Source organism: Bos indicus x Bos taurus, chromosome 28 (genome assembly GCF_003369695.1).
Source record: "Bos indicus x Bos taurus breed Angus x Brahman F1 hybrid chromosome 28, Bos_hybrid_MaternalHap_v2.0, whole genome shotgun sequence".
Classification (NCBI taxonomy): Eukaryota; Metazoa; Chordata; class Mammalia; order Artiodactyla; family Bovidae; genus Bos; species Bos indicus x Bos taurus.
In genome coordinates this window covers 45,751,177-45,776,525 of record NC_040103.1, presented here as the reverse complement: position 1 = coordinate 45,776,525, position 25,349 = coordinate 45,751,177, and the positions used below count along the sequence as shown (strand labels likewise).

The window sequence follows — 25,349 nt, the reverse complement described above, 5'->3', positions numbered from 1 at the left end:
TCATCACTGAAAATCCAGATTTTTCCCTTTTCAGGTGAATTTACAGGGACATCTTGGCAGAAAGTCTATTACCTTCTTCTGTTTACTTACTCTGTTTCACAAGAGACTTAAAGTCTTTTTATGGGCAAAAAAGTTGGCCATAAACAGATGAAGAGCAAGTAAGCAAAAGACCAGGGAGATGGGTTCCTCCAGCCCCCAGGCAAGCCGCAGCATGCCCGCAGAGGCTGCACAGTCGGCCTGGCGTTCTCCGGACTCTGCTGCGCATGCGTGCGCGCGTGCTTGGCGGTGGTGAATAAAGGGTGGCGGGCGCAGTGCTGCATCTCTGCTTCCGTGTGGTTGCTGTGCCAGAGTTGTTTCTAAGAAAAAGTTGTTAATGATATGCCAACAGATTAAGACCTCAGGCGAGTCGTTTTTTGAGAATTCTGCACTTAAAAAGTTCCTTTTCTTAGTGTGAATTTTCTCTTTCAGCCTATAAGAGAGGCTCTTATCCTGGTGAGAGTATGATTTAGTGAATGGAGATAAATCGACACTGACTTCTTAGAATGACCTCCAGAAATAAATGTTATAATAAGTACACTTTTTAACTTCATTTATTTGAAAGTAAAAAATTATTGTACCAGTCTTCAGGAAACTGCCTTTTTCTGGTTTAGTGGAGGGTAAGGTGAGGGTGGCTATCTTGTTTTCTGCTTTGTAAGGGTCTCTTCCACATTTAGCTAACTTAATTCATTCCTGTGGCCTTTACAGATAGAAAAGATGGGCCTGCGAACAAAGGACATAAGAAGCTTTCCAGCTCTTGCAGAGCTCGTTGCTGCCGCCAAGGACCAGGCAACGGCGGAGCAGCCTTAAGCATCTTGGAAGAACCCAGGGGAATAGAAAGTTGGACCTCACGCCTGCAGGGAAGAAAGCGGCTCTGCTGTCTCTCAGGCTGCAACGAGGACGCACGTCCACTCGTCCCCGAAAGTGCGCCAGGGCAGCTCCCTCAGCGTCTTTGGGTCTTCTTTCACCCAAAAAGAATACAAAACTCTTTTTCCGTTGTATGGAAGATAATTTTAAGATGTTTGAAACTTTCTACTATAGTTTACAGAGCAAATTATTTTATTTTTACTGTAAATCTTAGCGTGGAAGAGATGATTTCTAAAATATGATTGAAGTAAATATGTGTATGTGTGAATAAAAAGTCATCTTCTGGTCCGGCAGTTAGAAGTGGCTGGCTGCAGAGGGGTGGCTACACTGTACCAACGCCCTTCTCGGTGATGACTCACTGCCTCTCTAGAGGGCTGTACGGGCGGCTCTCCATTCTCCCACTGGGTGTTCAGAGCAGGGCTCATCGCCCAGACCTCTGTCAACAGTAAGAAGCAGCAGGGGGATCTGTTTCCTAAATAAAAGAGTCTGCCAAAACATATGCACCTCTTATTTGTGAATTCAGCAAGGTCAGATGCCACATCCCCTCTCCTTTGCACCTGCAGGGTCCTGTCATCATGGAGTGCCCTTCAGGTATGTGGCAGGTCTGGGCTCTCGGAGGGTGACCGAACATACCTTCCCACTGAAGTCAGCAGGACCCCTGCTGGCTGCGTGTGGGAGGAGGGGGAGTGCTGGGAGGGGCACTGGGAGCACGTGGTCGCTTTGTTCCTCCCAGATTCACACAGGAGTGCGGAGCACTTATGCGTGGCTTTGGCTCTGCCCTTCAGCCCGACACTGACATGAGAGCAGGTGCACCTCCTCCTCTGGGTTAACTGTAGGGGAGAGAAAGAATCAGTGACAGGGAAGGAAGTAAGCAGGCCTGGGAGCTGGCAGGAGTGGCGAGATGGAACTGGAGAAGCGGGAGGGAGAGGAGCGGGGCCCCAGAGAGCAGTGAGCACTGCAGGCGGGGCACGGGCCCTGTCCAGGCTGCCAGCCTCCAGCGGGGCGTGCTCTGGCATCTCTGCTCTCTGTTGGAGAACAGGTACTCTCATCTTAGCAGGGAGGGCCCTGCCCTTGGACAGATGTGTGTCTTAGTTTTAGGAAGCTGGTGAGAGGAGCAACACTGAGACGGCAGGAGGGATCCACCCCAAGGGCGTGAGCCCTCTTCCGAGGAGCCAGCTCGCCAGGCTGGGCTGTGCTTCCTTGTGTGGTGCTGGGCACGTGGGCAGCAGGGGCAGGACAGGGAAGAGAGCTGGGTGTACAGTGGAGAGCTGCTGAGCTGGCAGCTGCAGACTGAGTGGGACACTGGTCGCCCTGGGACTCCATGTTCAGCGCTGGGGTGCCTGGCACACAGACCTAGGATCTGAAGAAGCTAAGGGAAAGGCCTGCGTTGCCCGCAGCCTCATGCTCCAAGGTGAGCCTGTAGCAGCATAACGGTGCATGCACACCCTGCCCTGCACCGTCACACCTTCTAGTCACACGTGTTCCCTGAGGCCATGCCGAGCTCTGCACCAGCACAGCCTGCCCCGGCAGCTGTGCCATCCAGCCTTGGGCGGAGGTGTGCTCCAGCACTGTCTGCGGCCACTTGACCTCTCTTGATCGTTCCTGAACGTGGCGGACAGCAGTCAGGTGTATCAGCCCCTCATCGCCAGCACTGCTCTTCCCAATCTGCAGAAGAGGGAGCAGAAATTAAGCAGTGAAATGAGTAAGAGGTTTGGGATCTGATGACGTTCTTCATGGGGCCTTGAGATAACTGCCCCTGGCTGTCCTCAGGCTAGGGCTCGTGCCCACCAGGAATATCAGATTGAAGGTAACTGTGGCTGCTGGATGATGACCTTATCTACTGGATAAGCACTGTGCCACCCCAGGAAGACATAGGATTTGCTGCAGAAATATTGAAGAGAAATCTCTACAATTAATATTTTTGTGTTGAATTATCTAGAACATGCTGCTATTGAGTGTCCTGACCAACTTTCGTTTTGTCAGAATAAAAGAGCTCTGCAACAAGGACAGCGAGTCCATTAGTCTACTTCCAGTTGCTTTCTGAAATAAAGTCAAAAACACCAACATTCCTCTTCCTCCCTCTGCCATGCTAGTGCTGTCCCAGGTCTATGCAGACAACTTCAGAACCACAGTTACGACTCAGGATAACTCTTGTCCGGCTGGGTCCCCTCACCCAGCACAAAGCTGGACTTTCAGTGGGCCCCTCACAAATATATGTCAAATGAGGAAAGGCATTTATTTCCTGGGAGGATATTTTTTGGCAAGCAGCTCTTAATCCAGTAATCACGTATTTTGAAAATAACCATTTTATGTTTGAAGTTGTCTTAGAAATTACAGAAGACACTGCAAAGGTTATGTTTCTGGTTTGAACATGTGTCCCCTTGAGATCCTAAATCCAAGAGGTGAGTCCTGACTGGCTGCGGCCACATTCCCTTCTAGAAGCCTGTGTTTGGAGGGGAGCTTTTGAGCATCACTTAAAGCAGTGCTCCCTAAACTCTAGTGTGATCCCTGGGCCTCCTGTAAAGATACACATCCTGACTCAGGAGGTCTGGGTGGGGCCTGAGGGCCTGCCTCTCTCACAGGCTCTCAGGGTAGTGCTCCCACGAGCCTCTACGGGAGGGTCCTGTCCTTGCCTTTCAAGCTGCTTGGGGCTGTGCTCACAACTTGCGCTGTGGCCCCGAGTCACTGCTTTCTCCTCTTCCAGTCTCTCTGTTCCTCCCTCTTAACAATGATGGCTGTGCCAGCGCTAAGGCCTCACCAGAGCCCATCTCAAGACCTTGAATCACAGCTGCAAAGCCCCCCTTGCCATCTAAGATCATGTTCATGGATGCTAGGGACGGGGGCCTGGCTGTCTTTGCGTGCCATTATTCAGCTTGCCACAGTTGCCCACAGGTGGGCACCCCAATCCCTGCTGTGGTTCTGTGGAACAGGACTTCTAGACAGGGTGGAGGTCATGAACTCTGTATGGACTAAGGTCCAATGATGTACTGGTGGTTATTATTCATTTATTCACCCAAGCGTTTCCCATTTTACAAATAAGGATGGGGAGGCCCAGAGAGGCTAAAGAACTGGATCTGGGTTAGTAAGTTGGAGCTGGACTCCTGCCAGCCGCTGTCTCTGGAATCCCTGCTCCTAAGCAATCCCATGCTGCCCCATGTGCCAGGTGCAGCAGACTAGAAGCCTCTGAGGCCCACCTCAGAGGCTTCCCAGGTGATGGCTGGGAAGGACACCATCACCCCTGACGTCAGAACTAGGCAGAGGGTTTCCAGCTGCAGAAGGGGCCCTTGGGTGTGTAGGGAGAGAGCCTGAGACGCTGGCCTGGGCTGGCCTTGGTCCAGCTGCAGACCCTGCCTCCATCCTCACAGCTCCCTCTGGACGAGCCAAACCCTTGGAATAGCTGCAATGGCCCAGACTGGGCAGCTCCTACAAGCAGACCGCCGATCCCACCCGTTTCCAGCCCTCCAGCCTCCCAGCTCCCCTGTCCCCCTGCCCTGCGCCTTGAGCCCTGTGGTAGTGGCTATACTGCAAGCCTACTTAGTCCTCTGAGTATTCATGCAAGGGAGGGAGAGGATGTGCCTTCTGTTCATTTCACAGTCAGGGGAAAACAGCAGCGGCCCACCTCCTTCCCAGGATTTAGAAGGTGGGGTCCCCACTGAGGGGGACATGTGCCCGTGTTCATGGGTGGAGATTTCTCTCTCCATCTTCTGATTCCAGGCGGTGTGAACAGCACTCCATGGGCGGGCCCAGGAGGACGAGTGACAGCTGTCCCCCGCCCAGTTGTGCCCAGCGGGGTCTGTGCAGCTGGTCACCACCGCCCAGAACTTCTCCAGACAAGGCTGAGGACAGCCTGTGCCTTCCATGAAAGCCCCATGCAAACAGGGCTCCAGGTCCTAGAAAGCCCTTGTGTTGGTACAGCCTGCTGGCTACCTCCCACATATTTGTCCTGCCGCTGCCAAGGGAAAGAAGTTTTCTTTTTGTTTATTGTTGCAAGACATTTATTAGTAACACAGGGATAATCAGCCAGGGATTACGGATTAACATACATTCAGACTCTTGTGTTTTTTTCATAATGTGTTTTTCAGAAACCGCAAGTATCAGGGGAAGGGAGAAGAGAGAAACCCAGAGAAAGGAAGGCATTGGGGGCCCACTTGCAGGGCATCTTCACCGTCAATAAGCCAAAGGTAAGCCTGGGGCAATGAGAAAGGGGTGTTTTAATTTTAATGCCCAATTTTGTTCTCAGTGAAAAAGGAAACCATTTTTGGTTTCAAAGTCAAGCTGATGTGTTCAAACTCATCAGAAGCAGTGGCCCGTGCAAAACAGGGGCTCATGGCCCTGCATCCAGCACCACCACCCAAAGGCTGCTCAAGGTACACAACGCACGTTTCCTGAGGAGCGGCTGCTCTCAGCTCCGGGTGGACCCGTGGAATCGAGCGGGGGCGCAACACGTGGGTGGCGGCCTCACTCAGCACTCAGCGGGCGGGACACGCGGCCCAGGAAGTGCAGGGCGCCCGAGCTTCTCTCCAGGACAGCCAACAGGAACGGGCTGTTCAAGGTCACCTCCAAGGCCTCTGGCCCGGCCGGCTGTGGGACGGACTCTGGGGCCTGCTCTCCATCTGCTTTTAGTTCAAAAAGAACGCTGTTCAGCACCTGCAAAGCAGTGAGCCTAGGCGTCACTCCTGAAGGCCTGGGCCCCAGGGGGAACCATTCTCCAGCCTGCCCACCCTCACTTGACCCAACTCATGGGACGCAACGGCTCCTCTCTGAAGTGTCCCTAAAACCCACCTGTCTCCACTTTCCCCTGCTGTCCCGGGCAGGCGAAGTCTTTGGCCCCTGGCCCCTGGCCCACCAGGGCTTGCTTCCCCTCTCTGCTAACGGCAGAGGGCTCCGAGGCCAGGACTGTGAGCCACCCCCACTTCTCAGCCTCCCAGCATTAAGGCACTTCTCAGCTGTGGGTTGCATCACCCCTGTGCTCCTGGGACAGTCCGTCCACTGCTGTGTGCTTCCCTGAAGCCAGGAGCTGAGTGCCAGGGCCAGCAGCCAGCCCAGAGGCTCTGCTCGCCAGGCCCTAGTCCTGGCCCTGCTGTAGGATCTGGAGAGGAGCCAAGGCGAGGCCTGGCTGCGCGGAGCCACGAACACATGCAGGGGAGGGTTTCACTGCTCTCCAGCTGTCCCTGGGAAGACCCAGAGAGCGCTGGTCACTTCTCCCCCACCCTGGGCCAACAGCCTCCTGGCCACGCGCTCACACCTCTCCATCCTAACCGCCTCTACCCAGCCCACCCCCTCGGTGACACCTCCCCTGTGTCCCCCTCGCCCGTGCCTCCCACTGCACGAGCACACAGAGCCACGGCAGGCATGGATGCCACCCGCCCAGTACCTTTCCAACTCTAAGGTTGGCATCGCTGATTTTGCTCAGGTTTGCCTCGGCGCCCAGCAGGGTAGGCAGCTTGGCCTGGGCAAGCAGGTCCTGCAGGTCATAGGACGCTTTCAGTGTCAGCTGGGGCATGGTCAGGTGGATGGCCCTGGGGAGACGACACATGGTGACCAAGGGTATCTCACAGTGTGAGGCCCTGGGGCACGCTGGGCTCACAGAAGACCCGGGAAGCATGTGCTCCTGAACAAGGACCTGTTGCCATGCTCACTCAGCTAGGGTGTCATGGGAAAACTTTCAGCAATAAACACACTAACAAGCTTTCATTTTCTTTGAAATACTATGAGAGGGAGGTACAAAATTCAACAGTGGGGCTCTGAGGGATTGATGTGAATAGTTGTCAGTTCTGTCTCCTGTTCCTTTTTTCGGTTGGCTGCATTGAAAGCACACTCAGTGGGTAATCCTCAAATGCTGCCCTCTAAAATAACGTCCTGTCTCATTACCTTCCAGTGCAGTGGCAAGCTCCCCGTGGGAGGGAAAGGGACGGGGCACACGGTCAGCCTCTGGGCGTGCCACTTAGGTCAGGCCAGGTCACCTCCACCAGAAGCCCTGCCTTCCCTGGGCATCGCTGAGAGCCCATCGATGTTTCCCGTGACTGTACGTGGCTGTCAGCACACCGTGTCCATAGCGGTGTATTCACAGCCCCCCAAAGGTAGAAGGGACCCCAGTGTCCCATCAGTGGGTGGATGGATACACGGAAGGCGGCAGATGCACACAATGGAATACTATTTAGCCTTAAAAGGAAGGAAATTCTGACACAAGATACAATATGGGTGAGCCTTGAGGACACAACGCTAAGAGAGATAAACCCAACACCAAAGGCCAAATACTACGTGGCATACCCCTACTGGGGTACACCGAGGAGTCGGCACATGGAGACAGAGAGCAGAAGGGTGGCTGTCGGGCCGGGCAGGGGAAATAAGGAGACAGAGAGCAGAAGGGTGGCTGTCGGGCCGGGCAGGGGAAATAAGGAGACAGAGAGCAGAAGGGTGGCTGTCGGGCCGGGCAGGGGAAATAAGGAGTTAGTGCTCACTGGGCACAGAGTTCCAGTTTGGGAAGGGTAAAAGTTTCTGAAGCCCATGGTGGGTAGCACAGAAATGTGAAGGTATTGATGTCATGTTGATAAACACTTAAAAATTGCTCAGGTGATCGATTTTATGTTACATGAATGACTTAAAAAGTGTTGACCTCAGGAGGCCCCCTGTGCCCCTCAATGCCTGTCTCAGAGCAGAGGGCCTGCTGGATGTGAGCCTCCCAACCCTGCAGCTCAGTGTCAGCACAAGGCAGGTGGATTCGTCCTCCCCTAAGTCTCCTGCGCCCAGAGAGAGAAGATGAGAAGAGCTGAGTCCCTGCCCGGAGGGGGTGCTTTGTGGGGGTGCCCAGGCCTCTACTCACCTTTCCCACCTGCCCGCCCCCCGCCTGCTGGGCGCCCAAGGCTCAGCCGACACGGCGCCCTTGCCCACCCACGTGCCCCCACTCCCTGGGCAGAACTGCCCACGCAGATCCCCGCTCTCTGGGGTGGGGGGGCAGCCCAGGAGGGTCCAAGCAGTTTCCTGGAGCCATACCGAGGAGAGAGGTTCTTCATTCGGGTCAGGAAGTTGTGCTGGAAGGTGAGGGCCTCCACCTTCCGCAGGTCGGGGGTGTGGTGCGGCTGGATGAGCAGCAGGTAGGTGTTGGCGCTCAGGGGCACGCGGGTCACGGAGAGGTTGTTCTGGCTGTCACTCCAGAAGTGGAAGATGCCGGTGCCAGAGAGCATGGGGACTGACACCGAGGTGGTGTTGTCCACCCAGAACTCCTTGAGCCCTGGCAGCAGGGAGAACCCCTTCATCTTTCCTGGGGACCCGGCAGGAGACAGGAAGGGAAGAGTAAGGGAAAGCACGGGGCTCTGGCGGAGCAGAGGGCTGCCCCTAAAGCGTCCACCACCACCAAAGCCTCCTTCCTGGCTCTCCCTCCCCCCGCCCCAGGCTGCTCTGCCCTTTCCTGGCCCCTCAACTTCACCAGCCCCAGGGCACCCAACAAAGCCTTCCTCCTGCAAAATCCACCAACTGCCAATGTTGAAAACGTAGAGCACGCCAGGCCCCAACCTGAGGCCCACAGAGGAAAATCCTACCCCACTATTAACAGACCAGGTAAACTCAGGCCCAGAGCTGTCCTGGCCCCAAGCCTGGGCTCTGCCCTGCTCACTTAGAAAAAAAAAAAAAAAGGCACTATCTTTCAGAGAAGTTTTAGGTTCACAGCAAAATTAAGAGGAAAAGTGCAGATATTTCCCGTATACCCACCACTCCCCAGCAACACACAGCCTCCCCTGCACCAGCTCCATTAAATGGCACATTTGTTAACACTGATGAACATCATCATCACCCAGAGTCCATGGTTCACAGCAGAGTCCACTCTTGGACATTTTACAGGTTTAGACAAACACACAATGACGTATCCACCATTATGCCGTTGTACAGAATTGCTTCACATTTCTTGGTACCCCTCCCTGCTAGAGACCCAGGATGACCAGTGGATGTGAGCTGTGTGAAACCTTTGTGCTGGGCCTTGAGGGGAGGGGCAAGGCTCCTGTCACCTCGCACCCCTTGGGGTCCTGGAGCTGAGCTGCCAGCTGACTCAGCTGTTGAGCAAACTGTTGAAAGCACTGTCACTCGGGCGGTCTCCATAGCAGCCTCTGCTCCACAAGCACACCCCCTCCCTCTGCAGCCTGCCCAGCCCCTTGAAAGGCCCATTGTGTGGTTGTTCCTGGGAGAACAAGGTGAAGTTGAGGATGAGCCCATCATGAAGTGGCCCCTGGCACTTGGAGGTCTGAGCAGAGGTGACTAAGTGAGTCAGGGCCGTGAGTTCTCTGAGGAGCGAGAGTAGGGAGCTGGGGAAGGGTGCCCAGGTATTGGGAGACAGGAGTAACAGGGTCCCCAGCCCTGCCTTGTCCTCTAGCCTGGGATCCCTGTGTCTTCAGGCAAGTTCAGCTCACAGGAGGGCTGCACACAAGAAGCTGGCCCACAGGACTGACAGGAGGCTTGTTAGTTTATGGGGAAAAAGGACGCTACCTCCAAAAAGATACAGGAGGCTGAAACAAGGGTACCTGCTGCCTACCCTGCTCATCTCATCGCACAGCATCCTGTCCTCATCCAGAGATTAAGAACATCTCGCCAGGTTAGAACAACAGGTGTGGCCCATTTCTGGGGCCAGTGGCTCTCTCTGACTCTGCCTTTTGGGGAGTAGGCCTTTCTCAATGAGCTCTCCTCCTGGGCACCTGTTAGTGACTCTTGGCTCAGCCCAGGGGCCCCCCTCGGTCCTACATGGGGTGCAGCCACCCTCAGCTCCGGGGTCCCTGACTGGACGCTGCTCCCAAGACCTGTCAGTGCCGGGATCTGTGCGATCCTGGGCTATCACCTTCCTCCTTCTCCCGGGGGGCAGCCTGCTGCCTCTTCTTGGCAGCTTTTCAGACTTCCAGGTTATTGTCAGAGTAAGAAAACAACTGTGTTCTGGTCAACCTTCCTCTGTCCTCACGGTTCTGCCTTCTGGCCGCCGACATCCTTGTCTCTCAGTTCCACTCGTTGCATATATTGATGGGACCTCACACACAGCTTCCCTGGCCCACCCATCCATTCACAGAGCTTCAGAGTCTTGTTCCTGGAACCGTTTGCTGAGCAATTGCATAACCTTCCAACCATTCTTCCTGCCTCCAGTCCCCATAGCACAGGCCAGGGACCTCTGAGCAGAATGCCTGGCGCCCAGCTCCCAGACACCCACAACTCCAACCTCCCATTAGCACATTCAAAGTCTCAAAACCTGGCCTTGACCCATCTCTCTGGCCTTGCCTAACACTGATCCCATTCTGTCCCTCTGAGCTCAGGCCAAACAAAGTCACCCCTATTCTGGTTCCTCGTCCTGACCCTTGCAGTCTTGCAGCATTGCCCAGCCTTCCTTCTGTTCTCTCCCAGGCGACATTCTTCCCCAAGCACTCTGAGCCCCGGGCACCTGCACAAAGCAGCTTGCCTTCAGCTCTGGGGCTGAGGCATTGGCCTGTGGGATCCAGCTTTCTGGTTAACCACAGTCAGCAAGCTGAATCGGGGCTTGTGTGGCCTCCCTATTCTCCCCTCTGAGACACCAGCTCAGAGTCTTGCAAGTAATACATCTCCAATCATTATTTCCGAATGAATGAACAACTTGTGTGTTAGGCATTATTTTGGTAATAACTTTCTCCCAATATGAAAATGATCCCAGCAAACAAACTGGTTATTTTTGCATTGGACAGTGAACTTCTCAAGGACAAGATCCCTTGACCTCAACAGACAGGAACCCATCTCTTCTGTGTGTGGAGCTGGGCCACGAGATATGTGTTTGGAAACCAGGGCCCTGCTTGTGGCTGTGCCATCAGGAGCGGTCACTTTGTTTGTCTGAGTCTTGTTCATCACTGATGAACAAGGGCAATCATACCTCTTCACTGCATCTCAAGGCGGTCCAGTGATGAAAGGAAAAGGATTCAGCGTAGCAGCTGCACATAGTAGGGTGGCAGATGGGGAGGCCAGTGCTCAGATAACGCTCATCCAAGGAGCCCAGTGGGGCAGCCACTTGGTACTCTGTAAGGCTGGCCCCAGGTACTTGTTCATCTGCCCCCCTGCCCATCTCCAGGCATGGCCCTGCTCAGCTGAGCTGAGATGCTGGACAGTGGGTTCATACAGAAAGAACTGCCACCCTCCGGCACTGGCCAGGGGCAGAGCCCCGCCAAGGGCTGGCCTTACCTTGGAAGTGGACGTAGGCATTGAAGAGCAGGGTGCTGTCTGGGCTGACCGCTGTCAGGGCTCTGCCCATGTTCCACCCCGTCACTGACTGCATGAACCTGTTGATCTTCTCAGCAGCGAGATTTGGGTCCGTGGACAAGTCTAGTGAGCGCGGGAGAGTGATGGGGGCAAAGGAAGAGAGGCTTTGCACGAAGGGCTGCTTCAGGTGCAGGCCAGGGGCTGTGAAGAGGCCAACCACCGTGGACAGGAGCAGCCTGGCCTGACTGCTGGCCCCACCCTGGGCGACCAGAAGGCCCTGGATGGTCTGCAGGGAGGACAGGACCTTGTGGCCATCCAGCCGGGAGGTGCAGCCCTGACCCTCTCCAGGGACACCCAGGAATGCCTGTAGTCTGCTGGCCGTGGGGTCTAAGGCCCCCACATAGAAAGAGGTCAGGGTGCTGAAGAGGGCCACTGGGGAGAACACAGCCCCACTGGCCACACTCCATGTCTCGCTCAGTGTCTTGTACATGTGGAAGCCCATGAAGTTGAGCAGCAGCCCCACCTCTGAGGCCCGCAGCCGATCTTCAGCCTCTAGCTTCTCGGTGGCTCGAACCAGCTGTTCCCACAGGGCCTCCTCATCCACTGCGGATGACTTGGTCTGAATGGGTACAGGTGTGAAAGTTGGGTCTGGAGGTGTCTCCACACTGGGTTTCTCCAGCTGGTCACAGTTGCTCTTGCTGTAGACGAGGAGGTGGAAGGGGTGTACATACACCCGGTCGCCAGCAGCCAGGCCAGCCCAGGCCAAGAGGCAAAGGATGGCAGCCCCTAGGCTCAGGCCAGCAGGAGCCATCTCTGACCAGGCACTTGCTTCTGCTATCCTGAAATATTTTGTGAAGAGTTAAAGGGGATTATTACGTGTCTTCCAGCAACATTCCCTGCAACCAGTCAGCACATGAGACATCCATCCCTGTCTCGTAAATTTCAAAGAGAAGAAGTGGCTCAAAGCTCTGTGAAAGAATCTACAGATACGCTCCAGTTGCAAGTGCACCATCGTGGGCTCACCTGTGCTTTGGTGGGCTTTATTTCGGGGTTGGGTTTGGGTTTTATTTTGTTTAAAGTTTAAAGTGGTAAGGATGTCTGAATATTAAGACATTTGTGTATTTTAAAGAAAAATATGAAATGGGGTTATTTTAATGTAAACACATGTTTTCATAAAATATCGCAGGTGTTTTTATCAAGAATATGTAAGCGGCTGATCCATTTTTACCTTAGTTAGTGGTATGATGCTTCAGTCAATAATTACATGTTTAACAAAAGAGAAATATGGAAGCATCTTAATTTATTTTTAAATGAACGCTTTGAGTAAAAAAAGTATCATGATAGTTGTTATGCCGAAATTTAGAAACTCATATGTCAAAGTTGATGGAAGAAATTTTTACATACTCAAGTACGGAGAAATCATTCTGGTTTATCCAAAATGGAGCTGGTGGCCACTGTGGATGTTGTTTCAGATATGTTCTTTTATCACTGAAAACTTGAATTTACTGAACCTTAACAAACTCAAGACCGTAGTCCTAGCTGCCAGCTGCAGCCTTCTGGTCTCAAGGTGTCCCCTTGTAACTATGCAACCATTTTGAACCCCAACCAATCCTTGCTTAACAAACAGCCTTACTTCTTGCCAGTTCCAGTCCTAGTTCTTGACAAACAACGTACCTAATTGTGCGGTTTTCGCCTTCATAAGCCTCCTCTGTTTTGCTGTCTGGTGGAACACGACTCAAGTGCTTCCTGAATCTCTGTCTCTCTGCGATAGGCCTCAGTGTGGCTCAAATACAACAGTTGTCTATTCCTTTTATAGATTATTTATTGATTATTTTTGTTAACAAACTCCTGACCCCTGGTGCCTCAAAATGCAACTGTATTTGGAGACAGTCTTTAAAGAGGTAATTTAGGTTAAATGAGGCCTTTAGGATGGGCATTAATCCAGGCTGACCGGTGTCCTTATAAGAAGAGATCAGGACACAGGGAGAACCGCATGAAATTACAAGGGGAGGATGGGGAGGAGACCACCTGCAAGCCGAAGAAGGAAGCCTCGGAGAAACCAACCCTGTCAACACCCTGTTCTTGAACTACCAGCCTCCAGAATCATGAGAATACAGATTTCTTCTGTGTAAGACTCCAGTCTGTGGCTCTGTTGGTAGCAGCCCATAACACCAATATGCCCACCTGTTCAAGGCTATAAATTTCCCCAAAGAACAAAATGTGGAGCAGCAGGGGTCTTTGCGGGGCTCCAAGCTCTAGGGTAGGTGGTAAATCATTTTGGAATACAAGACCAACTCACACAGAGGTTTCTCCTGTGCTACAAATTAGCCTGACAAGAAAATAGTCCAGCTGTGTGGGGAATGTTCCCCTATTTCCCCAGCTAAGGTGTATAGTTTAGAATGGAGATCTCATATTTGTTTGGCACATGACAATTCACAAAAGCTCTTTCCCATGGATTATCCAGTCTAAGGTGTCATGTAAGCTAAGATTGTTTCACTTCTTTGCAGACACAGAAAGGGGAGTTCTGAGATACAGAGAAACATCCCCAAGCTCATGTTACAGCAAGGATGTAACAGAGATCCGATTCCAACCTACTTTACTCTCATAGGGTATTCTCCATCCCGGTGCTCACAGGACTCACCCAGAAAGCCTGAGAAACTAACAATCTGAGTCTCACCTCCAGAGATGCTAATTAACTGACCCTGGGAAGGGTCTGAGAAAGGGCTTTTAGTCTACCAGTGGTTCTAACATGCAGCTGGAATTAAGCACCATAGACTCAAGCTGGGGAAGCCCAGACATCCCTGCCTGTCTCAACCCCCTCGCTAGCTCGCACTCGCCCTGCGGAGTAGATCTCCGAGGGACTCCAAGTCATCTGTGCCCAAGCCCATTCACCAACAGTCAGATTTCACTGGCCTGTGTCCAGTTGTCCGGGGAGGTGCGACAGTGTAGAACCTCCGCCTGCCTCACCTGGGGCAGGTGAGGTGGGACTCGGTACCTCTGCCTCAGCCTCACTTCTAGCCAAGAGAACAGGCGTGGGATGAGCTCCTGGGAGAAAAGGCTCCTGGGTCGGCTCTGCTGGCTTTTTCTGCGATGGTTCTCGCTGAGAGATGAATATGCCCTTGATGGGTTCATTCAGCTCTAGCAGTTTTTATATGACACCTCCTTCATTTTGGGGGAGGGGAGTGCCGTACTACCAGGTAACGGCTCAGCCTTCCCACTCCCCTCCTCACTCTCCCCTGCCTTCCCAGAGCTGGCCTGGGGCTCCTCGGAGCTACGGTACATCACCACCAATTCCAGGTCGCCTGGAAGCCTAGCTGGTTCCTGCACACCCATGCACGCCTGGTCAGGTGCGGTGACTGCAGCTGCCTGGCGAGGGCCTCTGGATGATGCGCGTGTACTCACTCTGCTCTAAGTGTCAAATTGCCAAGGGAACTCTGACCTCTGATCTTAACCCCCACCTACTCCCCTTCCAAGCTGTTTGACTCCACCCACTGTTCCCACAAGGAGTTACACAACACGGAAGAAAAGGACAGAAACTTCTCTCTTTAGAGGCCTTCCTGTCAGGCAGGCCTAAGTTGCCCGTTGACACTGCTCCTGGGGAGACTGGCGGGGCCTGAATCCTTCAGGAGCAGGCCTAAGGGGCCTGGGCCAGCCGCCTCCCAGCTGCCTTCAGGCCCAGGCCCGTTTCAGGAGATTAACCAGGTAGAACAGAGGCTGTTGTTTGCTCTCAGTTGTGGTCGGTCTCACTGGCCTAGGTGCTAAGCCAGCACGCAGCCTCCCAGCCCGACAGCCACGCCTTGGGTTTTCTCTTCCACCCGCCTACACCTGGGCTCCCCCTCGACCAGCCTCTCCTGCAAGGCTTCTTACGTCTCAGGGCTTGTGCTCAAGGCTAATGAGGACGGTAGCAAACGCAAGTGCAAGGCTGCTCACGGTTTGAGTGACGTCAGGGGTCAAGTCTGAACCCTCACAGCAGCCCACCTTCCTGTCTGGGCCTCCCCACCACCACCTGCACCCTGCGACTGGCCCTCCACGCCCGGCACTCTGGACTCACTCCTCCTGCCCTCCTCTCCTCGCCCTGTGGTGCTAGTCACCTGCAGCTCTGATCACTGAGTTACTCGTGTTTCTTATGTTTGGCATTTATCACCTGTCTCCTTCCACACGCATGCAAATCCTGGAAGACTGAGGTTCTTGCTCTGTTTTGCTTACTGATGTGTCCCACATTCCCCAAAATACAATAAGTGGTGGCTAGATGATGCTGTCCTGCACATGAAGAGAGCAGTTCGGAGACTTGCTCAAGTTCACACGGCTGGTAAGAGGCAGATCTAGTATTTGAACCCAGAGCCCCTGACTCCATCCTCCACACCCTCAAGCACTGATCTACGCGACTTTGAACAAGACTGTGTCTCCCTAGCTCACCCTAAAGCTTAGGAGCACTGTCGGGTTGCACTGCCAGGCTGCACTGGCACTCTTAATTTATAGCACAGTTCCCGAGAGAGGGGGGCCAGGTATTGCCGTTGGTTCCACTTTACAGATAAGCAAACCGAGGCTCCGGAGACAGAGTGATGAGCTTGACTGCTCAGACCTGGGCCTTGAACCCAGGACCAGAGCCAGCACTGCCTCAGAAGAGTGGCAGGAAGATAGACCACTGCTCCCCTGAGCCCTGTGGGGACGCAGCCCCGGGCTCACTGAGCCTGCCCTTCTCCCCAGCTCCACTGCCTGCACAAGCCTTGCTTGTCCTCTGGCTGGAGGAGGACCCAGGGGACTCCTTCTGCACTGGCCGCCTAGGACCCAGTCCTGCTCAGAGAGAGCGGAGGACCTGGCCAGCCTGCCTGCTGCTGAAGGGAGCAGTTCCTCTGGTGAGACCCATGGTACGCTCCGGGGAGGGACAGCCCGTGCCTAGGGGAGAGGCACCCTCCAAGTCTGCAGTGGTAATGTCGGCTGCAGCCCAGGTCACCGCTGTCCCCTGGTTCCTGGGTGCAATTTAGCCACAGACTTCCAGCAGCTCTCTCCCATACCTGTCGACCAGAGCACCCAGCTTTCTCCTACCAGCAAACAAGGCAGCCGCATGAAGAGAGCTGGGGAGGGGTGTGTGTGGAGAGGGCCCCCACTCACCTTCTGCTCTCGTCCTCAAAACAGGGTGGCCTCTTCCTCTGGCTGGGCCACCGAGGCCCTATTTATGTCTGAGGGGTGGGGATGGAGCGGTTCCCAGAGCGTCCTGTGCTCAGGCCAGCGGGAGGGTGTTTACATGACTTGGCCAGGCCGTGGGGGTGGGGGCCTCAGCAGCCTCCCAACTAGAGGGACAAATGCCAGGCCAGGCGACTCTTAGGATGGGCCTCCTTCCAGGAATCCAGGGTGATCAATGCACTGTTGCTGCTGACACTGAATGGTACACAGTCAAGTTACACATTTACTGAAGTTTGCTCGAGTAGGGGCTGTTGTTATGGGACACGGGAGCATCCCATGTGGGTTGTGATGTGTCTTTCCCCCCGGGTGTGATGGCCAGAGGTCAGCCACCCAAGCCTTGAGACTGAGCCCCCTTGGGGTGTGCTTCTGAGAGGCCCCAAGAACATGTGGGCTCACGGGCCCAGCAGGAAAGGGAAAGCCCTACTCAGGTAGCCTGGGTACCTGACTGATGGCCTTGAGTGGCTCAGTGGTTGTCCAAATAGCCATTGGGGACCCACTCCATGTAGAGGCCTCTGATGGAGATGGGGAGAAACACACAACCCAGCAAAGCACACTCTAGAGATTGTGATTTATCTGGGGAGGCCACTAGACACCAACAGCAGGGAGACGGGAAGGCGCTCACAGATGCTTTCAGATTGTGAGACGGTTTAGTCTGCTAGAGCTGGAGAAGCTTTCAAAGTTCTCTCTGTCATTTGAGTCACACCTTGAAGGATAAATAAGTTGGTTCTTTGGGGTTAAAGAAGGGCTTTTCAGAGGTCAAGGCTAATAAGGCAATAGCAGAGGTGGGAAAGCGTGGGGCTTGTCTAGGGGTCACCAACAGGCCCAGGGGCTGAGAGGGAGGTCAGTGGCAGCAGCAAAGCTGCTTCTGGGCTGCCCCCCCGCCCCCCCCGCCTCCCCAGCCATGACGAGAGGACCCCAGACGCAGAGCCGAGCTGCAGGCCGGGCTCTGCAGGAAGTAGAGCTTCTGCACGAGATGCCAGGCTGGGTCTGGGCCGTGTAAAGTGAGTGAGGGAAGGAAGGACGCTGATTAGTGCCAGACACCATGTAGGAGGGGAGAGACAACGCTGAGAAAGGGACTGAAGATGCCTGGGTGAGGTGAGGGGCACGATGTTGACTTCTGCTTTAAAAAATGTTCTCTCATAGCAATACTGTCATGAGGAAAGATGGAGAGGGTCCAGGCACCACATTTCCAAGTTCAGGCTCCTGAGAGAATGATAAAACCAATAACCCCAAGAGGGACACAGGAGGTACAAGAACTCTGGCGAAGGACTGTGCAAAGCTGAGTTTGGATGGTATTCTTTCAAGGTGTCTATTGGAACTCAGTGCTGAATACTTGCTTAGATGGTTCCGATGCTCAAGAGGGAGATCCAGGCTGGGGACACAGATGTGGAAGGCAAAGGCACCACCGTGTAATCCAAGGCCTGCGGGAGGAGGTGTTTTACCCGGGGAGAGTCAAAGCAAGGAGAGGAGAGGGGAAAAGGGAGAGGAAAATCTAGCGAGAGAGGGAATGAGAAAGGAGTCGGCCACCACAGGAGGGATCCAAGGGGGCAGTGAAAGAAACAGGAAGTGGTATTCAAGAAGCCAGGAGGTAGTTTTGATAGGTGAGGACTTAGGGCCTGAAAGAGGTCTTTTGGGCAGAGTCATTAGTACTGAGATGTCTCCTCCCAAACTATTTTTGATCAATCATTTACTAACATTTTATTGCTCACCAAAGGCCAGAAGGAGATGAGTCGAGATCATAGGCAAGTTGGAGAGCAGCCTCAGGGAAGGATGAGGGAGGGACCAGGCTGAGATGGTTTGATAAGACCTCGGAAAGAGAAGCAGGTAGATTGAACAGTGAGCTGCTCTTTATTGAAATGTGATCATGAAAGAAGAGGATTATTCTGTATTTTCAACTTTAAAATAGAAGGATGAAGGAATTAACATTTATTCAGTGGTTGCTACATGCTGGGTATATAAATCTTTCAACATGGCTACGATATAGATGTTACTATACCTCTCAGGGGACGCACACTGACTGCCCACCCCACCAGGAACCATAGTAACCATTTGCATGAGTTGTTTTTCGACAGGAGGTCCTGGTCAGGGACACAGAACTAATAAGCCACCACCCACCAGGGGAGTTCAGGAAAGGTCTAACACTGTGTGTCCAACCAGCTCCGAGTCCTTCTTGCTGGTGTCCATCTTGGCTGAACAAGGCGTGCACCACCAGGAGGGACTCTGAGTCAGAATGACTGGCTAAGGACAGCCCGGAAACTAATCCCATCACCATAAAACCTGAGACTGCGAGCCACGGGGCAGAGCTGTTCTCCTGGGTTCCCTTACCTACTGCTCTCCACCCGGGCGCCCTTTCCCAGTAAAATCTCTTGCTTTGTCAGCGCATGTGTCTCCTCGGACAATTCACTTCTGAGTGTTGGGCAAGAGCCCACTTTTGGGCCCTGGAAGGGGTCCCCTTCCTGTAACACACCCACTTTCCAGGAGAGAAAACTCAGGTCCAAAGAGGCTCAGCTGCTTTCCAAATGTCACCCAGAACGAGTCCGGGTTTGCCTGAAACCAACACCCATTCTTTTCATGTCACTTTTGTTCATTTGTCCACCAATTATTTATTGAAAACCCGCTACATGCCAAGATAGGAATTCATCTCTGAGGTGACAACTGGAGGCAAATCAGGCATGATCACCACCCTCTTGAAACCTACAGTTTTGCAAGTGTTAGGATTAATCAATAGTCACATAAATAATGATTTATTTGCAGTTTGGATAAATGTTAGGAAGAAAAAGAATCGTGAGCAACCTGAGGATGTAACAGTAAGCCTGGTCTAGCCTGTACAGTCAGGAAGACTCACTTGGGAAAGGAGAAGTCAGGACAAGACCTTGAGGATGGGTGGAGTGGTCCCAGGAGCAGTGCTGGTGGGGCTGGGCCCGCACTGCCCGGGTCGACCTGGACCCACATCTAACAGCCAACGATTTTTTTCAGTTTTTACTTTGTACTGGGGTGTAGTCGATTAGCAATGTTGTGATAGATTCAGGTGGACAGTGAAGGGACTCAGCCATTCTTGTACACGTATCCACTCTCCCCCAAACTCTCCTCCCATCCAGGCTACCGCATAACATTGAGCAGAGTTCCATGTGCTAAATGGTAGATCCTTGTTGGTTACCCATTTTAAATACAGCAGTGTATACATGTCCAAACTCCTTAACTACCCCTTCCCCCATCCTTCCCGCCCTGCAACCATCAGTTTGTTCTCTGTGATAACAGTCTGTGATTCTTGCAGAGATGGGACAGACTAAGGGATGACATAGTCCCATACTATCCTGGGCCGGTCTCTATCCTGCTGGGCTGTGAGTGTTTTCTCACTCCTCTCTCTGCCCTGAGTGACCATGAGTGCCCTTCTAGCCCTAGGACTCCCTTATTGTCTGTTTAATAAACTCACCTGGCCCTGCATCTTGAGAAAAAGACGCATTCAGCCCAGGGGAGGGTCTTGGCTGAGAAAGGTGCTCTCCCACTTGGCAGTCTGCTTTCCCTTCAGGCACTTGGTTTGGGCATCACAAATAAAATTTAGATTGTGCTCGTCAGTGTAGAATTGAAATGGGTCTTAGCCTAGCTCTCAAAAGGGCCAGAATGTTTCACAAAAATGACAGTATTAGGTTGTGGGGGGATATCTGCTATCTAGACAAATCATAACACACACATGTTTATTGAACTAGTGAATTTGGGGAAGGGCCTTGAACCCCAAGTATGTGTGTTACTAGATTTTGCTGCATCATTTCAAAATGGCTCAACAGCAGTGGGGAAACTGAGTCCCGAAGAGTTGACTCTTGGGACCAGAACTAGAAAAGGCCTCCCAAAAGTTCCACCTTTAGATCCCACGGGCCGCTCTCCAGGCACGTTCCTCTAAGTGTTCCAAGTTCTCTGACTCCTGGGACCTGTGGAGTGGGAGGACCACGAGCTGGGTGGTCCCTGGTTCCTGTCTCTCCCCTTCAGGGCACACATTCTTCAAATGGTACCAGGGTTGATCGTATGTCCAAGTAGCTCTGAGACTCGTGCCTATAAAACACGGCAGTTAGAGGAAGGCTGTCTACTAATGAGATCACTCTTGCTGGCCGGCACGAGACTGGCTCCCTGTCCGTGTGCAGCAGGACGTGGGGTGTGTGTGTGTGCGTACTTTGTGGTGTGTGTACAGATGAGTGGTGTGTATGGTGTAATGTGTGTGTTTATGTTTGGGTGTGGATGTAGTGCGGTGCGATGGTTTATGTGTGTGCTGTGGTGTGGTACGAGTGATGAGGTGGCGTGTGTATGTGATGCATGTGTATGGTGCAGCACGGTGTGTGTGTGTGTGAGGGGAAGTGGTGTGTTCATGGTATGTGTACATCTGTGTGCCGGGCTGTGCATGTGTATATGTATGTATATGTGCGTGTGTGTATATCTGTGTAGCACGGTGTGTGTGTGTGTATGTGTGTGAGGGAAGTGATGTGCTCATGGTTTGTGTACATCTGTGTGCTGGGCTGTGCATGTATATGTATGTAGTATGGTATGTGTAGAAGCAGAAGACATTAAGAAGAGGTGGCAAGAATACACAGAAGGACTGTACAAGAAAGATCTTAATGACCCAGATAACCATGATGGTGTGATCACTCACCTAGAGCCAGATATTCTGGAATGAGAAGTCAGGTGGGCTTTATGAAGCATCACTACAAACAAAGCTAATGGAGGTGATGGAATTCCAGTTGAGCTATTTCAAATCCTAAAAGAGGATGGTGTAAAAGTGCTGTATTCAATATACTAGCAAATTTGGAAAACTCTACAGTGGCCAGAGGCTAGAAAAGGTCAGTTTTCATTCCAATCTCAAGGAAAGGCAATGCCAAAGAATGTTCAAACTACTACACAATTGCATTCATCTCACATGCTTGCAAAATAATGTTGAAAAATCTCCAAGCTCAGCTTCAACAGTACGTGAACTGAGAACTTCCAGATATTCAAGCTGGATTTAGAAAAGGCAGAGGAAACAGAGATCAAATTGCCAACATCGAATGGATCATAGAAAAAGCAAGAGAATTTCAGAAAAACATCTACTGATGTTTTATTGTCTGTGCCAAAGTCTTTGACTGCATGGATTGCAACAAACCATGGGAAATTCTTAAAGAGATGGGAATACCAGACCACCTTACCTGCCTCCTGAGAAATCTGTATGCAGGTCAAGAAGCAACAGTTAGAACCAGACGTGGAACAATGGACTGGTTCCAAATTGGTGAAGGAGTATGTCAAGGCTGTATATTATCACACTGCTTATTTAACTTACATGAGTGAATAGATAAGAGTGAAACACTGGGCTGGTTGAAGCACAAGCTGGAATCAAGATTGCAGGGAGAAATATCAATAACCTCAGATAGGCAGGTGACAACACCCAGATGACAGAAAGTGAAGAAGAATTAAAGACGCTCTTGATGAAAGTGAAAGAGGAGAGGGAATGAGAAAGCTGGCTTAGGACTTAACGTTCAGAAAATTAAGATCATGGCATCCTGTCCCATCACTTCATGATAGATAGATGGGGAAATAATGGAAACAGTGAGAGATTTAATTTTGGGAGACTCCAAAATCACTGCAGATGGTGACTGCAGCCATGAAATTAAAAGATGCTTGCTGCTTGGAAGAAAAGCTATGACCAACCTAGACAGCATATTAAAAAGTAGAGACATTACTTTGCTGACAAATGTCCATCTAGTCAAAGCTATGGTTTTTCCAGTAGTCATGTATGGATGTGAGAGTTGGCCTGTAGAGGAGGCTGAGTGACAAAGAATTGATGCTTTTGAACTGTGGTGTTGGACTCTTGAGAGTCCCTTGGACTGCAAGGAGATCAAACCAATCAATCCTGAAGGAAATTAGTCCTGAATATTCACTGGAAGGACTGATGCTGAAGCTGAAGCTCCAATACTTTGACCACCTGGTGAGAAGCACTGGCTCATTGGAAGAGTGTGTGGTGCACAGCTGAGCAACTGAACTTACTGACTGATGCTGCGTGTATGTAAGTGTGTGGTAGGGTGTGATGCGTGTGTGTGGTATATATGTAGGTGTACAGGGTACGTGTATATACATATGGGGCATATGTGTGTGTGTGTGTGTGTGTGGTGGCATGTATGTGCATGTGTGTGTGTGTGTGTGTAATCTATCTACGTATGTGTGGCAGTGTTTGTGTATGTATGTGGTGGCGGTGATGGTGGTTTAGTCACTAGGTCGTGTCTGACTCTTGCGACCCCATGGACTGTAGCCTGCCAGGCTCCTCTGTCCATGGGATTCTCCAGGCAAGAATACTGGAGTGGGTTGCCATTTCCTTCTCCAGGGGATCTTCCCGACCCAGGAATCAAACAATCGAACCCAGGTCTCCTGCACTGAAGGCAGATTCTTTACCGACTGAGCTATGAGGGAAGCCCCGTATGTATGTGGTGGGATACATATATGTTTGTGGTGTATTCTGTGTGTGTTTATGTGCAGTAGGTAGTGTGTTTGTTTGTGTTGTACATGTATATGCATGTTTTTGTGTGTATGTACATGTGTGGTGGGGAGTGTGTGTGTGTGATGTGGTATACACATGTAGGTGTGCAGTAAAGGCTTTTTGCAGTGTGGTGTGTGTCTGTATGTCCGTGGTGGGGTGTGGGCAGTGGGGGGAGCTGGGCATAGTGGCCGATAGCTCCCCGCCCACACAAACACCATGTGGCTGTTCTGTGAGCCCATCCTCCCCAGACGACTCACCCAGGTGTTTGGCTCCTGGCTTTTCACCCAGTACTCTCTAAACTGGAGGGGGATAAACACCATGTTTACTCCCAAAGAATATCCAATTCCTTCCTGTGTTCTCCAGTCTTTCCCTGAGTCCAGGAGTTGCTGGTCCTGACCCCTTCTATCCATCTTCCTGGGAACTCACTGGTTCCCCAGTTCATGCCCAGGTTAGCCCCTGACTCTGCTGGATGGCCACTCCTTTGTGGGCTCAGCTCAAAGGCTCTCCTCCCCATCTCTAGCCTTGGCCATGCCCACCACACCCAGGTTACCTCCATCTCCTCTGGGAGCTTCTGCAAACCCTACCCTTGAGTAATTCTCCTTGGAGAGTCCTGCTCACTCTCAGCTGGGAGGGAGCCTGCCCATGATCATACATCTTTTAGTATATTTGAAGCAGCTTCTCAGGGATCACAACTCATACCAAAGTTCATTCCAGCTTCGTCATGATGAGAGAGGCTCTAAACCAATGAAGAAACTTCTGTCTTGGTAATGATATGTTATTGGGGAAAAATAAGGAAATAATCATTGTCAGGTAGAACACAATAAATTATATCTGCTTACACTTTCTGCAGGATTGGTTCAAGTCCCTTGATCAACTTTCAAGGGTGACTATCAGCTGGATGGGTTTCCTATGTGAGGCTTTTAAACTCATTAAAGTAAATCAGAAAACTGCTAAAGCACTTTATCAGCATTTTATCAAGAATGTAAATTATCCTTGGCTGCTACTGCTGTTAAGTTGCTTCAGTCATGTCCAACTCTGTGCGACCCCATAGACAGCAGCCCACCAGGCTCCCCCATCCCTGGGATTCTCCAGGCAAGAACACTGGAGTGGGTTGCCATTTCCTTCTCCAATGCATGAAAGTGAAAAGTGAAAGTGAAGTCGCTCAGTTGTGTCGGACTCTTAGCAACCCCATGGACTGCGGCCCACCAGGCTCCTCCATCCATGGGATTTTCCAGGCAAGAGTGCTGGAGTGGGGTGCCATCGCCTTGGAGCACCTGTTCCAACAAACCACAAAATTTTGACGCAGATTTAGGACAGGTGGTGCTAGTGGTAAAGAACCCTGCTGCCAATGCAGGAGACACAAGAGACACGAGTTCCATCTCTGGGTCGGGAAGATCCCCTGGGGAAGGCCATGGCAACCCGCTCCAGCATTCTTGCCTGGAGAATCCCATGGACAGAGCAGCCTCGAAGGCTATAGCCCATGCGGTCCCAAAGAGTCAGACAACTGAAACAACTTAGCATGCACGATTTAGGACAACTTCTTTCCAGTAGGTGCTATTTCCTGTGCTTTCACTGCAGCAGTGGACGTTAGGGACAGTTTATGTCTGGGTGATAAGGATTTGAATGAAAGTAAGTGGTGGCTGTGGACGACTTCACTTAGAGTTGGATCCACAGACCCAGCGTGGGACCAGTCAGCAGTCATGGGCTGCAGTGACGTAGTGGTGAAAGATGTCCCTCAGGCTGATGATGTTCAGGTCTTTGTGGATCAAAGTCTGTTCTGTGCTTGTGAGATGAGCCTTAATCCAAACCAGAACTCCAGCTTTCCCAGTTCCTGACCAAACATCCTGTCATGGGACAAACACAGAACTACTGCGAAGTACAACAGCCAATCCAGGAAAGAAGAAGTGATTTATTTACACATGTGAGGCAATGCCGCTTGGAACCAGCTTGCAGGAGGTAAGGAAACGAAGAAGGGTAAACACAAGGACTGGGCTTCTGTTTTTACACCCAGGACAAAGCTGCTTGTTTCACAGAGGATTTGTCTCTGCCTGAATCAGACAGTCTTACTACGAGCATGCTTTGTTCAAGACACATAAGCACTAAACTCATTACTTACTGGAACCAGGGGGCGGGAGAAGCTCCCTGTCCTGCACCCAGTCTTCGCTGTTTGTGGTGAGGACACTCCCGCCCTCTCTGAGCCCTTGTTGCTGCTCACCTTCAGCAAGTGAGCTGGGACAGACCCGAGGGTCTGCCTTTGCAAAAAAGGCTCATCAGGGGAAAGTCCATTTCTTTCCAATAAAGAGCACTCACATATTAATACACAGAGTTTTCTCAGTTTGCTCAACGAGCTTTAGATTTCTGGTAAATAAAACAAAATAGTCCCAGCCTCCCATTTCCCCAGGAGGAATCTGTAGGGGGAGAAGACAGTTCATCATCCATATAATGATGCTTGGGGCCGCACCTGCAGACTGCTGTATGCAGCCTTTGCTGGCAGAAGTGTGGCTGCTGCTTCGGATGCAGCAAGCCATGGACTGGAGAAGATAGTAATTTGGCATAGCAAGTTCTGGGAAATGTGATTGGG

General features: G+C 52.0%; 2 protein-coding genes across 5 annotated transcripts in view; one reads left to right on the top strand and one right to left on the bottom strand.

Moving 5' to 3' along the window:
- COG2 (component of oligomeric golgi complex 2) overlaps positions 1 to 1,402 on the top strand; it is a 62,483-nt gene extending 61,081 nt beyond the window's left edge. For all 4 annotated transcript variants that reach the window (XM_027530793.1, XM_027530792.1, XM_027530791.1 and 1 more), the window contains one exon: positions 745 to 1,402. In XM_027530793.1, coding sequence (XP_027386594.1) covers positions 745 to 846 — 102 coding nt within the window. In that variant the 3' untranslated portion in view covers positions 847 to 1,402. The remainder of the gene's footprint in view (positions 1 to 744) is intronic.
- A 3,463-nt stretch (positions 1,403 to 4,865) lies between these two features.
- On the bottom strand, positions 4,866 to 16,334 carry AGT (angiotensinogen). The gene is made up of 5 exons (XM_027530795.1): positions 16,207 to 16,334; positions 11,077 to 11,933; positions 7,897 to 8,164; positions 6,278 to 6,422; positions 4,866 to 5,550 (listed from the first exon to the last, which is right to left on the bottom strand). The coding sequence occupies exons 2-5, from the start codon at positions 11,903 to 11,905 to the stop codon at positions 5,362 to 5,364; spliced, it is 1,431 nt and encodes a 476-aa protein (XP_027386596.1). The 5' UTR covers positions 11,906 to 11,933; positions 16,207 to 16,334; the 3' UTR covers positions 4,866 to 5,361.
- Positions 16,335 to 25,349: the final 9,015 nt, after the last annotated feature.